The sequence below is a fragment of the Pygoscelis adeliae genome, unplaced genomic scaffold, assembly GCF_000699105.1.
Source record: "Pygoscelis adeliae isolate BGI_AS28 unplaced genomic scaffold, ASM69910v1 Scaffold171, whole genome shotgun sequence".
In the NCBI taxonomy this organism is placed as follows: domain Eukaryota; kingdom Metazoa; phylum Chordata; class Aves; order Sphenisciformes; family Spheniscidae; genus Pygoscelis; species Pygoscelis adeliae.
The window spans coordinates 5,274,168-5,287,994 of NW_008824186.1; the positions used below are offsets into that span (position 1 = coordinate 5,274,168).

Below are 13,827 nucleotides of genomic sequence, written 5' to 3' on the forward strand. Positions count from 1 at the left end.
TTACTAATGCATGGATTTATTTCCACATAATTTCTTTAATCACATTTTTTCCTAGTAACTTTTGACTGAGTAGTACATCATGTGCTTATTTGTGTCCTTTTTCTTCATTATTCTGGGCTGCCGCCTGGATTACATGCCAGTATGTAATTTGCCAGGGCTGCACTGGAGTCAGTCATGATATATTGGCTTAACAGGGAAAGGCATTTTCATGCAGGCTCTTAAAAGTACAAAATGCATCATTCCATGCATTTGGAAAGAGCTCAAGTCACATTAGTCCAATTTAAATAATAAATAATAATGGGCTCGACAGCAAAGTCCTAGAGCCTCAGGTGGCATTTTTCTCAGAGCAGTAGAATGCTTCTAGGAGCACTCAGCAATGATGATACAATATGTCAGATGCTAAATTATTGTGTAATGAAATTTACTGTCCTTGTCCAGATTTTGTCTGTTCAGCTCCTTTATCTAATATCTAAAAACCAAAATACGCTTAAGGGTAATAAAGAATAAGGGGTGGTTATAATTCTGCCTCGCTGAACTATGGATTACAGAGGGAGAGAGAGAGTTACCTAGGTTTTTTTGTTCTAATGAATGTCCATGTAAGAACAGGCAGAATCTGGACTTCAGTTACACTGAATCACAACATGCAAGATAGAAAAGAAGGTCTGAGTTATGTGTTTATAAGTCCTTTTTGCTGAGTTTCTGGTACTGAAGACATGGATGACAGCACTATTAAGGAGTTTTTATACAAGTGGTAAACTGGTAGAATAAAATTTTCAAGGTATGCATCAAAATTTTTATAGAAAACTTTTGTGGCAAATATTATGCCAGGCAAGGCTAGGTGTCCACGAGGGTTTTTCTGTCCTTAGTGTGTATGACGATATAATAAATTCACAGTGTAAATCAACTTTCACTGATGCCAAAATATTACTCCAACATGGTATCAGAGACTGGGGGTAGACAGCAGAAGTCTATTTTTTGAGTGGCCTAGTTACTCGTGAACACTTATGTCTAATGCCAGAATGCAATTAGCTCACTTGATATGGATCATTTCACTTCAAATTTCTTCTAATCACCATTTGCTTAGCAGTAACACTAGATGTCTATTGTAAATGTATCTGTAGCCAAAACAACAAGAAAAGGAAATAGAATTAATTAGGTTTGAAAAACAGAAGTTTTTGTTGGATCATCATACATATAATAAGTATTATTAGAGAAAAAACTTGTTAATATGTTTATACAGTTACCTATGTTACATTATATCTAAACCTGTAATTTCACATTCCCTTAATAACAGCTAAATTTTACTATAATTTTTTCTTACAGAGCAGGCAAGTTCAAATACATAATATTTTGTAGTATGCGAAGTTCAAGGATGACTAGAGAGATGGGTATATACTCAAGGGCAGAACTACACGTATAAATACACCTTCTACTTCTCTTCATTTTTCCACCGTTTCTAAAGTTTAAAAACAGGCCATCCTTCACTGCAGAGGAGAAAATATCAAATCTTCCTTTTATAAAACTATTAAGATACTTAAGCATCTTAAGGTGGGTTTTCTTCTGACATTATAATACTTAAGAAACTGAAACAAGCGAATAAACTCATGCTTTCCATAACAGTCTTGATTTTCTACAGCCACCACAAAGGAAAACGCAATTAGCTGTGGGATAATGAACATTGTATAACACTTCCATAATACACGCCACCAGAATATGCCTCATAGGCAATTACCGTCTTCCCAGATGAACAAAAGCAGCTACTGAAGTTACAGTCACAGACACGAACATCTGTTTTTTCGGGAAGACGAAGCCAAAAATGCCCAACCCCGAAAGAGTTACAGACCCCAGGAGGACCAACTCAGTGAAGCTGGAACCCTTCTGAACCACGAGCTGAGTTTCATAAATGAGGTCACTTGGAGAAATGCTTTTCCTTTTGAGACTGACTTTTTTCCCCACTCATACCTTAAAAGAGGCTTTCTTACTGATTTGAGAAAAGGTAGGAATCCTGGTAGAGGAAGCTTTTCCAAAATAAACTCTGTTTGCTTCCAATTGTCTGTTTCTTTAAGTCCCTTCTTATAAAGACAGTTGTTCTTATTAAAAAATACCTGACAATATGATTACCTTTGTGACCACAGCTCCATCAACAGAAATAAGGACTATTATTTTTCAAAAGATACAAGAAAACAGGATTCCATAAATAATCATAAACTACTGAATTAGGGAACAAATGGGTAATTGTTAGCATAAAGTATTGTAGCTAGCAACTCCGATAGCATAGATGCTGTTGCAAGCATAATAGAATGTTTGGCAAAGACACTGTAACCCTATTGTTAGCAGAAGTTACAAAAATTGGGTAGATAACAGAAACTTGAATGCACACACTCAGTGACCATCTGGTTGAAACCAGCCTCGCAGTCTGAAGCTCAGCCAACTCAGCATTCTGGGCCAAAGGTGAAGGTACCCGGTGAAGAAGACTGTGCATCTTCCTCCAAAAGACCCCAATAGACGACCACCAGACGGCAGTACGCATGCACCAGGAGGAGGGAGCCTATGATAATAGGTTCTTGGAAATAATTAAAATATCCCTGCCTTTTCTTAGAACTAGTTGTACTAACCCAGCCTATAATAACAAATATGTACACTGCAGAACCATATAAGGGACAGTTGATGCAACATACAGTGTGCAAGCTAGGAGGAGCTATCCCCCTTGCACCCGGCGCCGTAATAAACATACCTGCTTTATAACTCTTTTGAGTTGTGAAGTTCGATTCCACACGTCACTACCTCAAAATATTTAGTAATAAAAAAGATTCAATGGTAATTTATTATATGCCTCCATTTTTCACCGCTTCAAACATTCAATTTAAACACCATCCATTTAACTTTTAAGGATTTGAACAGATATAGGCTTGATACTAAAAGTTTTTTTTGTTTTAATTGAATGTCTGCTTTTCCGTTATATGAGAGCAATGATCCTTTTTCATTGACAATAAAAAAAATATTTTTTTATTTTACATTTTATTTATTATTATTTTAACATAAAATAATAAATGTAGAATAAGGGGAGTTTAACAATTCTGGAAGATGATGAGACTTCAGATGTAGGCCAGTAGGTGATTTCTTAAATTGCTCAAGACTAAATTGAACGTGAATGCCTTGGGTTTATCACCAGTCCATTCTGCACTTCTTACACTTCACGATTCAATGCAATGTTTGTGGTCACATTGCTAGAAAATTCCTATTAATGACCAAAATGCCCAGAGTCAATCAATATTTTCCTTGTGAATATTTTTCAAATCACATCTTTGCTCAAATCAAAGAAAAAGATTACTTAACTATCTCTAATGTTGCCCACTTGGCTCCATATACACGTATCAAGTGAAACTTTGTAACAGTAGAATAACAATACATATTGTATACAGGATATCCACATTAATAATTTTCAAATAAATCTTTAATATATCCTTGGGTAGCAAAATTCCCTTGGGAGTACTTTCACAATTACATTCAAGTTTGTAAGCCACTTAAAATGATTAATTAGATCCTCTGCACATTTTGTGTCTTCTTTTACATGTAACATTAGTAGAAAAAAGTGCTAATACTAACAAATCTTAAAATAGGCTTACTAATATGCAACTGCAAAGGCACATAAATTCAGTTTCATTTTCATTGCTCACATATGCATATTTTTTAACAGAACATGTAACAAACACATCAGCTAGGAAAGTCATGAGATAAAACAATGTGTAACTATTTTTCTGCTAAATGCAACTTTAACTAAAATTAGAAATACTGTACGTTTCCCCCATCATCTCCACTGTCACCAGCGGGGGGGAAAGAGAGAGAGAAATGTTATAAAAAACCATCACTTGATATGAGATATGAGTAGGTGAGGAAAGATATCTCTAAAATAATAACATCTGAAAAGTAATTAAGGGCATCTTCTCTTTCTCATTTTTGATAGATAAAAAGACAAGTAAGCTTGTCCAGAAAGCTGCTGAACATCACAGCGAGCCTGAGGCTGCTCTAGCACAGGGGCCCGGTTTTAGGCTGAAGCAGAGTTTCAGAAGACGGAGGTAAGCTGTCTGTGCTAGTCCCCAGGTCCACGCGATACCATTAGCCATACCTAACAATCTGGTTTTTTGATGTTATTTAAAACATCCCTTAAGAAATTTAAATTTTATATACTCATACTCCTTTTCAACCACTGTCAAGCGGTAAACCCACAGTATTTTTGAGACATATTATGTACTAGATTGTGGGAGACTTTATAGAAACATCTGATAAGTAAAGACATTAATTAAAAAAGAGGGTATTTGGAGTGAGACTTTGGAGTCTTTTTCATACACAGCCCAACTGACTTGCAGTTAACAGCCACAAAAAGCGCAGGAATAAATGGTTACCAGTTACCTCTTCAGCCCATTAGCCCATTGCTAATTTCAGAGTTGAACCCTGGGGTAATGGGCCAGCCCAGCTACTTACACTCTGTAACAAAGAGGAGTGAGGTCAAATAGTTAATGAAACGAAGATAATTATAAAGATCGTGTCACTAAAATGTGAAGGAGAATGATATTGGGTTTGGGTTATGGACTAAATAAGAGATGCCAGGTGCTTTTTTTCCAATTTCCCTTGATTGTACTTAGTTGAAAAAAACCTCTAAAACTAATTTACTATCAAGATAATGTGCCAATAATGAAGACTTCTTTAAAGTAAGCAATAAAAGCAAAGAGCTTCAGCTTCCAATTTAATGATCTCTGGTGTTAAATGTTTTCCAGCATGTAATAAAATTTTATTAAAAATTAGTCACTGAAGAAAAGGGCTGTAGAAAAAGTTCCGTGGAAGCTTTCTGAGGCAACAGCAAAAACATACTCAATCTGAGGCAAATTCTGGAAATAAAAGATATGAGGAAGAGTTGCCATACTCTTATGAATCATCATTAACAATAATACAAGACTATGGTTGGCATCTAGTTGATCATAATGAGAATAAAAGTCTATAAGCCCAAAGACAGCTATAAAAAGCAGAACAGGAGATACTTACATGAAGAAATAGGTCATGCTAGTCATGCTTCTGCAATTAAATTACCTTTTATCTTTTTAAAAACAAATTTCTTACCACATTAGCCTTACATTTCTATAGTAAGTACCTTAGAAGGAGACACGTATTCCTTACTCTCTTTGAAATTAAATTCTAAAACAATGGATAGTGTGATTTTTTCAATGCTATTTTATTCTCATAATGTTTATGCATTAGGAAAGGGTTATATGATTGTATGTCATTACTGCGTATTACAAAATGTGACTGACTCTACATTGAGTAATTGCCTTTTTCTTTTTTTAATTACGGTTTTCCAATCCCCGTGCTGAATGCAATGATCTACAGGTCACTGAAACTGCAGGTGTCTGTGATATCTCATTAGATCTGGCACAAGCAAAGTTTCAGGCAACAAAAGTAGAAAAGCACTGAGGTACCACAGAGGCAGACTTCTTAAGGCTTTAATGGAGCATAAATCCATTCACTGCCCTCAACACTCTTGCTGTTTACTTATAGCTGACCACAGATACTATATATTTTGCCCTTAGGGTCAACCTCTGTTTCCTCTGATAAAGTTATGAGGATACACGCTATTTTTTTTTCCTCAATTGTGAGCACACCATTAGTTTCCAAATAAATCCCAGCACGCCATGCTATATCTGTATTGGTTTGTATTATCCTGGAGTTCAATTAAATGAAAAGATTTACTCTATATGTTTTTCACAATTACATAGAATTTTCATTTACCATCACAGGAAACAAAACAGATTTAATTTTTGTTTAAAACCCATCATTGTTTCAAGTCTAACCTTATATTTTACAATCTTTTAGAAACAGACCCTTTCACAAAGCTGCCTCGGACAACACTGGACCCACTGCTCTCTGAGTTCTGAATCTTATTTTATAGGAAAAGAAATAGCCTAATGAGACTGATTTATTATTCTTAAGTTTAAGGAAGGAATAGATGTCAGAAGGGAATACTTAGCTAGACAGAATGAGAGAATAATGCTGAAAAGTAGTAAGTTAGGAGAAATGATGAGGAGTATTTAGCAACAAAGAACAGGAGAATGAAAAAAAGCAGGGAAATAGAGGAAAAAAACTGACTACTAGTGCCTTTCTCTGCCCTCATGGTCTGAAATACCAGACCGATGCAGAGAATGTTTCAGGCAACAGCGAGGAAGTACGCAGCAATGGAAAATTGGAAAAGAACAGTCACAAATATTTTACATTTTAATGCTTAGGTTTTCCAAATCCACAAAACAGAGACTATGTTACCAAAACGCGTATACATATTGTGAATTTTGGATATCCAATTCACTTCACTAATATCTTTTTAAATTCAGCCTAGCATCTTTTTTTTTTTTCAGAAGTCCATTGGCCCATCTTTCAGTCTCTAGAGTGGGGTTACTACACACAAGATTTGAGGTGCTTCCTGGCATAATGCCATAATGCCAGCTTGAAACGTAATGCCTAAAGAGAAATAACTTCCAGGTTATGTTTTCAGCATGTTATACAGAGGTCACCCTGAGTAAAGATAATCACACACATTAGAAAAGCTTTCAGCATCTTAATCTTTCCTATAAGGACAAAAATAAGTCCATAATTATATTTGTGTTGTTTCATAGGTTCTTGAGCAAAGAATTTGCAATTGCTTTATTCAAAGGGTCAGAACCTTCATTTATACTGGAATATTATGATAAATTTTATGAATAGTAATAGCTCTGATATTAGAAAACAGAAATTATTTCCTCAAGTAATTTGTTCTGATTTAGGTTTCTTTCTTGACCTACAAAGGGAGAGAGATGAGGTGATATATTGCTATATTCAGCTGGTTAATTTTTCATTAATCGGAAGCTATTCTGTTAGTTTTCTAGGATCTACAAAAACACTCTCAAAAGACAGTTAAAAAAAACTTTGTTCAGTCTTCATAAATATGGATTGGTTCCAACCTATACATTCCAAACATTTCTTCATTCCTTCCAAGTGTGTATGTATATTTTGAAGAAATGTACACATATAACTCTAATGTTTTTCAAATTTCTAGTCAATTATATAATTATAATATCCTACAGTATTATCAGTAATATGATAGTAATTGTATAACTAATATTTAGTACAAATAATTAACTATTATATTATTATTTTACATAAATATTTATATCAATAATTTCTACTTTTGTAGAATGAAATGGATAAGGTCTAAAGCCTAAGAAATAATCTGGCTTCCTAGATAAACCATAGATCCTTTATAAATAGGTTTTTAAAAAAACTTCAAAACCGCTGATGAAATTAGTGAAGAAGCTAAGACTCTTGACACTATGATCATCTTATTTTTTCAGCAACCTTGCTCTGTGTCTGTAGTAGATGCTCAGTATCTCTGCACTCAGAATAACTGTGAGTTTAAATTTAACCTAAACACATTATTTCTGTACCAACACAGAAAACTCAGCCTCTTAATTTCCTATATGGCCATTTCAAAATGCTTTTCAGGGTGTACCTTGTTTCTTGACCAACTTTCCAGGCTTGTACCTTCTTTGAGCAGCCTCACAAGCTCTCCTCGTTCCTGCTCCAACAAGAACATTTTCTTAGGCTTAGTAAAGATATAGAATTCCCCAAGCTTACTTTGATGGATAATGAATGAAGTACTTCTTTCCAAATAAAAGGAGGATGGCCCACAGTACTTTAGCTTTCCTGAATTTTTACACTGATCAATGTATGCTGGAGTCCGCAATATTCATAATATACGCGAGGCAGAGGCAATGGCTCCTTGCAGCAGTTTTTACCTCAAAAGTGACGCATTTTCTTGTGAGATCTTTAAATCTTTTAAAAATGGAGTGGCAGTTCCCCTTTCAGTCTGTACTATACATTTCTACAGAAGGATCGTTCTCATTCTTATTCAGCCTCTATTTCCTCCATCAAGACTAGTACACTGAAGTGGCATTCATATGTGGTCTTTCCACCTACACTATGTACAATATAGGAGAGGGTGTTATTCTTCACAGTTTGAAATTCATGCGTATTTCCACTCTTAAAATAGTGCAGTTCACAAAATACACAAAAACCACGGGGCATTTATAATGAAGGAATTAACTTGGGGAATACATGAAACAATGTTTTTGCATTAGGCAAAAACACAATAGAGCAAACTAGTCACTATTATTCAGGTATCTGTGTCACTGTGTTCCCCATCACCTGTGTATTCAGCCTCGCTACTGGAAATAGACTTTTCTTCTATTTCACTTCTGATTTTGGTTTGCCATTAATTTTCCACAGTGTTACTAAGCTCATTTTGTTGCATTTGGAGCACAGGTATCTTTACCTTGCACAGCAAAAGATATTTGAAGGAGAGTTATTATTACAATTTTTATTTTTTATAAGGTATAATGTTAACCTTTTTCAGAAAGAGGAATTAAAACAAATGGAGTAAGAATGCATTCCATCTTCTAACTCCATATAAATTCACAGAGTTTTTTGTTATGCCGAGATACAGTAAGTGCAGAAAATGCCTCAATAGGAAGTCAGTACCAGTGCTCTGATTCACAGATTGTACCAACCCACATTTCCCACAGCAGGTAGCCTAGTAAATGTTACAGTTTCCATCCATTAACAATCTCTTTAAATACCCAGGTCCTTAGGCACTCATTTGGAGATTAAAAAGGAAAGCAGAGTTTCAGTCCTCCTCCTTTCTCTTCATTTTCCTCTTTCCTCATCACTTCTGTGATGGCAAGGCAAGGAAATTGCTACAACAAAAGCCAGAACCGACAACTCTCAACTAGTTTGGAAGTATTTTCCACTGGCAGAACACAGAATGGTTATTGCTGCGACATTACAGCCCAAAAGAAAGCACATAATAAAAATAATTGTCAACAATCCAGAAAGTTAAAGACCTCATAGTTCAGGATTAACGATCAGCCTTCTGGTTATGCTTGGTTTTAGTTGCTAGTGTCACTGAACTTGTATGCACAGCGCCCTAAATCCATTTGTAATGGTCAATGATTTCAGCACCAGTATCAGTGTTATGACAGGTACATGACAGGTAAAATGGTTTTGGTCTGAAATACTAGCACCAATTCAAATGCTAAATTCCATATTTTATGTTCTTGTACATTGTAAATATTAACTCATTTAAGACAAGTCACAAAACCCACCTCAGACTGATATTGCTTTTGATCACTTTGAGAACTTCTTCTATGATTTAAATGTAAGAATTTCCCATTACTACCCACTCTTCCAAATCACTGAGCTATCCAGAACAACAACTTTTTTGCACTGATGCAGGCACTTCTATGCACTGATCTGCACTGATTTTTTAAGCCTGGTTTATGCTTCTTTATATCACATTCTCTAGAAAGACCAAAATACCTCACTTAGAAATCAATTCTTAAAATGAACCTTCCCAAGAAATTTGGCAATTTGCTTTCCTAATTATCCTTTCTATACCATGTTCTTGTGTTAAATATCATCTCTAACAAGCACTCAGGTATGGTTACCAATTATGAATACAAATATACAACCTACTTATTTGCATCTTTTTTTTTTCGTTAAGCAGGAAGCACCCCAATCCCAGAGATGATTGTCCCCAAGTGATACAGGTATCAGACACCGTATGATGTGCCCTTCAATGGATTTAAAATAAGTTTGACATTATTAGAAAGCAATTTTTAGGCTGGATGACAATATCTTTGAAATAAGATATTTACCAGACAAATCATCATTTCTTTCCTGAAGGTGAAAATGCTGCTTATCAGACATAAGATGCATAAGTGCTGTTCATCTAAAGTTCCCATTTTCACATATGAAAATATACTTAAGTAATCACACACATTTATAGTCACCTAAAAATACCAGCCTGCTATATCAAAATGTTTATGCAAATCTAATTAAAACAAGAAAGCTATACATCTGTAGTTAGTTGGTTTGTAAGAGGAAGAAAAAGCCAAGGAAAAGATACATAAGAATGGATGTCATCATACAAAAAAGCCTTCTATAATACAGCTTAAGTGCAGAGGGTATAATTCTGGACTGACTATGATTCTTTGACAACCTATTTCACAGTGGCAGATTTCAGTGGTTTTATAATCACAAATAATGCACAGATTTATAATAATGAGGTGTCAATGTGTGGAAGAAGAGGATTGCAGACCATTATTTTCTCAGATATTTTTATGGCATATGCCAAGTGCAGAGAAATGTGAGCAATGTCTATTAAAGAGGCAGTATAACTAATTCAAGCACTTTTGGACACAGAGGACTACATGGTGCTTCTCAAAAGACTGGAGCACGGAAATACTAATACATTTTACAAACAGGAACATTAAACACAAAATCTGTATGATCATAGAAAAAAGAAGGAAGACTATTCTGTGTTTCAGTCAAATATCAAAAATCTAATTCTGACCTCTACACTGCATTCCCCTTTCCTTTGTCGCACTCCAGTAATACCTGTAAAACCAAGGAGACCTCAAATGCTTCAAAGGCTCTGACCCTACACCAATCTTCAACACAGGCAGAGCAGCTTGTTGGGCCCTACTCTTCAATACACCTATGCTTTCATGACAGAAGCACAAACACTGCCAACCTGAAGAGAAGGACAATAAGAACAAGATAGACAATTCTACAGCCACATTAATTAAGAGAAATGTGCTCCTGAGATCCCAGAGTGAAGCTCAGTCTACATGACCTACAAAAGAAGTGTCCACTCTCTTGCAGAACATAGAACCAGTGATCTTAATCTAAATTAACACTAATATCCCCATGTGCTGCTATTAATTAATACAGTGCTTTGTTTCCAGAGGTAATAATTTTTGGGAATGAAGGTTTCTTCCTATAAAACAGTTATTAAGGAACCGACAATCATTATTGTAAGAGTAGCAATGTGAGATCCGGTTTTATAATTATATTCTGCTTTCCAAAATTATATTTCAATTTTAATTGCATACAGAAAGATCACTAATTTTTGGCTTCAGCCTCTGTACTAATAGTGAATACCAACAGCTGCCATATAAAAATTACAAACTGGCTATGGGTTAGCAATTCCTATTCATATTTCAGGAAAGAGTTTTGGAATTTAAGGAGGACATTAAAGTGTCTTCCAGTCATTCTTCTGTAAAACTTCCCTTTTAATTGAAATCACAGATTTCTTCTAGATCTATTGAGTCAGTTGAATACATGGAGCAAAATGCAACCCTGGAGATGAAAATTATCAGGACAGTTGTTAATCACTGTAAATCTTGACTGTATTAAACTGCTTGACTCTATTGAACCAAAACACTTTTCATCAACTTTTTTTTCTCATGCTTTCTTCTAAACTGCCCTTCCCATCTTGCATGACCGGAATATTCCCTATGGCCTATTATCAATTCCATAGATCTCTTCTAGCAAATTTGCTTTGGGTGTCCCAGACTATTTTATGTTTTCGTATCAGCCTTTTTCACAAAAAAAAAACCATGATAAGGAAAAACCTTCTTACTGTTTAGTGCTATATTGCCACAAACTCACTATCAGTGCCTGACAGGTAAGTAATCCTATAAAGTAGCATCCTCACTTATTTTAGGTGCAAATTCATCTTCCTTGTAGATTTGTTATGCAGACATGGTCCATTTAGCAAGTGATAGACAAAATTTTGTTCCTCAACAAAAAAAGTAGCTGCTTCCCAATTTTAAAAGTTTATTGACATCAGAAACAGGTTTAGAATTATCCTCAAAATTCATCCTAATCTTTCAATGAATTTAAAATCCTCCTTAGTTCCAGTTTGATGCTCTTACAGGACAAACTTTCAAAGTTGTTTAAAAAAAAAAAACAAGAGAGAAACCATACCTTGGTGCTTGTCACTTGGAATGGAACTTTTGAGCCCTTTGTAACTGGGGATGTCAGCTTCTCAGCTGGTTTTGAAGGGATAAGATTCCTAGCAGGAGGCTGATTGTGCAGTACGGAAGACAGGCAAAGCTGCACAGTCTCCTTCAGAGCTTTCAGCTGGGACTCCTGGGGAAAATAAGAAATCATCAGTTCTCTAACGTGTTATTATGAACAGAATTGCTTGCTTTCTCTCTCAGCATTAAACCAAACATTTATGAGCAGCTGCTGCTTTTTCTTATTAAAGGAAGGAATTAAGGTTGTTTAAAGTAGGTTTTTTATATGGTTAGGTTACTGTGCATTACACACCAAACTGCCTAGAAAGTCATTGCACTCTTCCCTTTCCTCCATGCAGTTTTATCCCCATTGGTTACTGCAAAAAATTATTAAATATTATTTTATCTGAAAAGAAACAAAAATACAATCTACCAAATATCATACAGTGTCCAGACTTTTACATATAAGAGTTACAGAAAAGTGAACATTCACAAGTATTGCAGACACAGACTTTGCATGGAATTTTGTCTGTAACATTCAGAATAACTGGTATTTTTCCGCAGGTTATAAGGATTAGTTTTAATCCAACGAAGATGACTTCCCTCATGAGCATATTGCGCTGTTGCAGCGTATAGCAAACAAACCATGTCTTTTCATCTGTTAAGAATACGATTGTCCAGATCCATTACTGTCCATCAAGGCAAACTAAAACTTTTAAGCAGTGAAGTGCTTGCAACTCATGTTAGAACACCATTATGTTACTCACAGAAATACAGATAGATGTATTAATGAAAATAGCAGTCTGTCACTGAAATAAGCTGAGACAGTAAGAACAGTGAGATAACTACAGCTCTGAGGAAATGTCATTTTAAATCTTTGCTCCATCACAGCAAGACACTTGGAGTCAAATGTTAGATATTGAGGCAACTTCCTTATACTCATTCCAGGGGGAGTTAGGCAGCATTTGGCCTTAAAAAACCATCTTGCTCTTCTTTATATTAAGAATGCGCCTATAAATACAGGCTACATCAGCACATTTCAACCTTCAAAAATGTTTCTGAAGATATACAAATCAAGCTATACAATGGCAAAAGTTGACGGAAAATATATGTATAAGTAACATTACATACTACATATGTGAAATATTACATATACAATATAAAAATATTTCAGAGTTATACAAATTCTAAGCAATGGCATTCAGCATACACCACCTTGCTTAAGTTTATTTGCTAAACAAGTATTTTTTAGAACCCGACAAATATTCCATGTTTTACATCAGATAAACTTCCCCTGAACTGGAACCAGGGAATGTATCTGATAACTGGGAAAGACCTGAGTGTTTCTTTAAAAATAAACAAACACAAAGATTTAGTAGGGTACATTTCAATGGTAGGATCAAAGACAACCATAAAAAGACTATTAATGCACAGCACAATAAGGAAAATCAAAGAACTAAGAGATGGAATGGAGTTTGGTTTGTTTGCATACAAAATTGAAAGTCTTTCCCTTAAAGTGTGTGCAGTGAGGAGGAATGTTAGATTATCATCAAAGAGGACAGCACTTTGTATGAATTACTTATTAAAATGTATGAGTCAGACTGATATGTCTCTGACCTAACGGCAGAGTGAAAGGGAAAGGATTACTTTATCCATCTGAGTCAGGGATCTTTTAATTTCTAAGTGACAACAGAAGACCTTAGTATACTACTTTTCACGTAATACGTCTTTCACCCTACCTTTTCAAGAAGTGACTGCACAGAGAACATAAATCACCATTTGACATGGTCAAAATAAGCTCAGACACCAAACTGGCAGAGGTAGCAGACTAGGTAAATTTGCTTGAAGATACGGACTCAGCCATTCTAGCCCTACATGACCCTAGTGCTCCCCGCCAATCACAATGATGTGAAACCACACTCCTCCTGTCCGGAAATCCCTCTGG

At 35.3% G+C, this 13,827-nt stretch overlaps 1 protein-coding gene across 1 annotated transcript in view; it reads right to left on the reverse strand.

Annotated features, from left to right (window-relative positions):
- Positions 1-13,827, reverse strand: part of LUZP2 (leucine zipper protein 2) — a 205,463-nt gene that overhangs the window by 28,606 nt on the left and 163,030 nt on the right. The window contains exon 9 of the mRNA XM_009334525.1: positions 11,851-12,015. Coding sequence (XP_009332800.1) covers positions 11,851-12,015 — 165 coding nt within the window. The remainder of the gene's footprint in view (positions 1-11,850; positions 12,016-13,827) is intronic.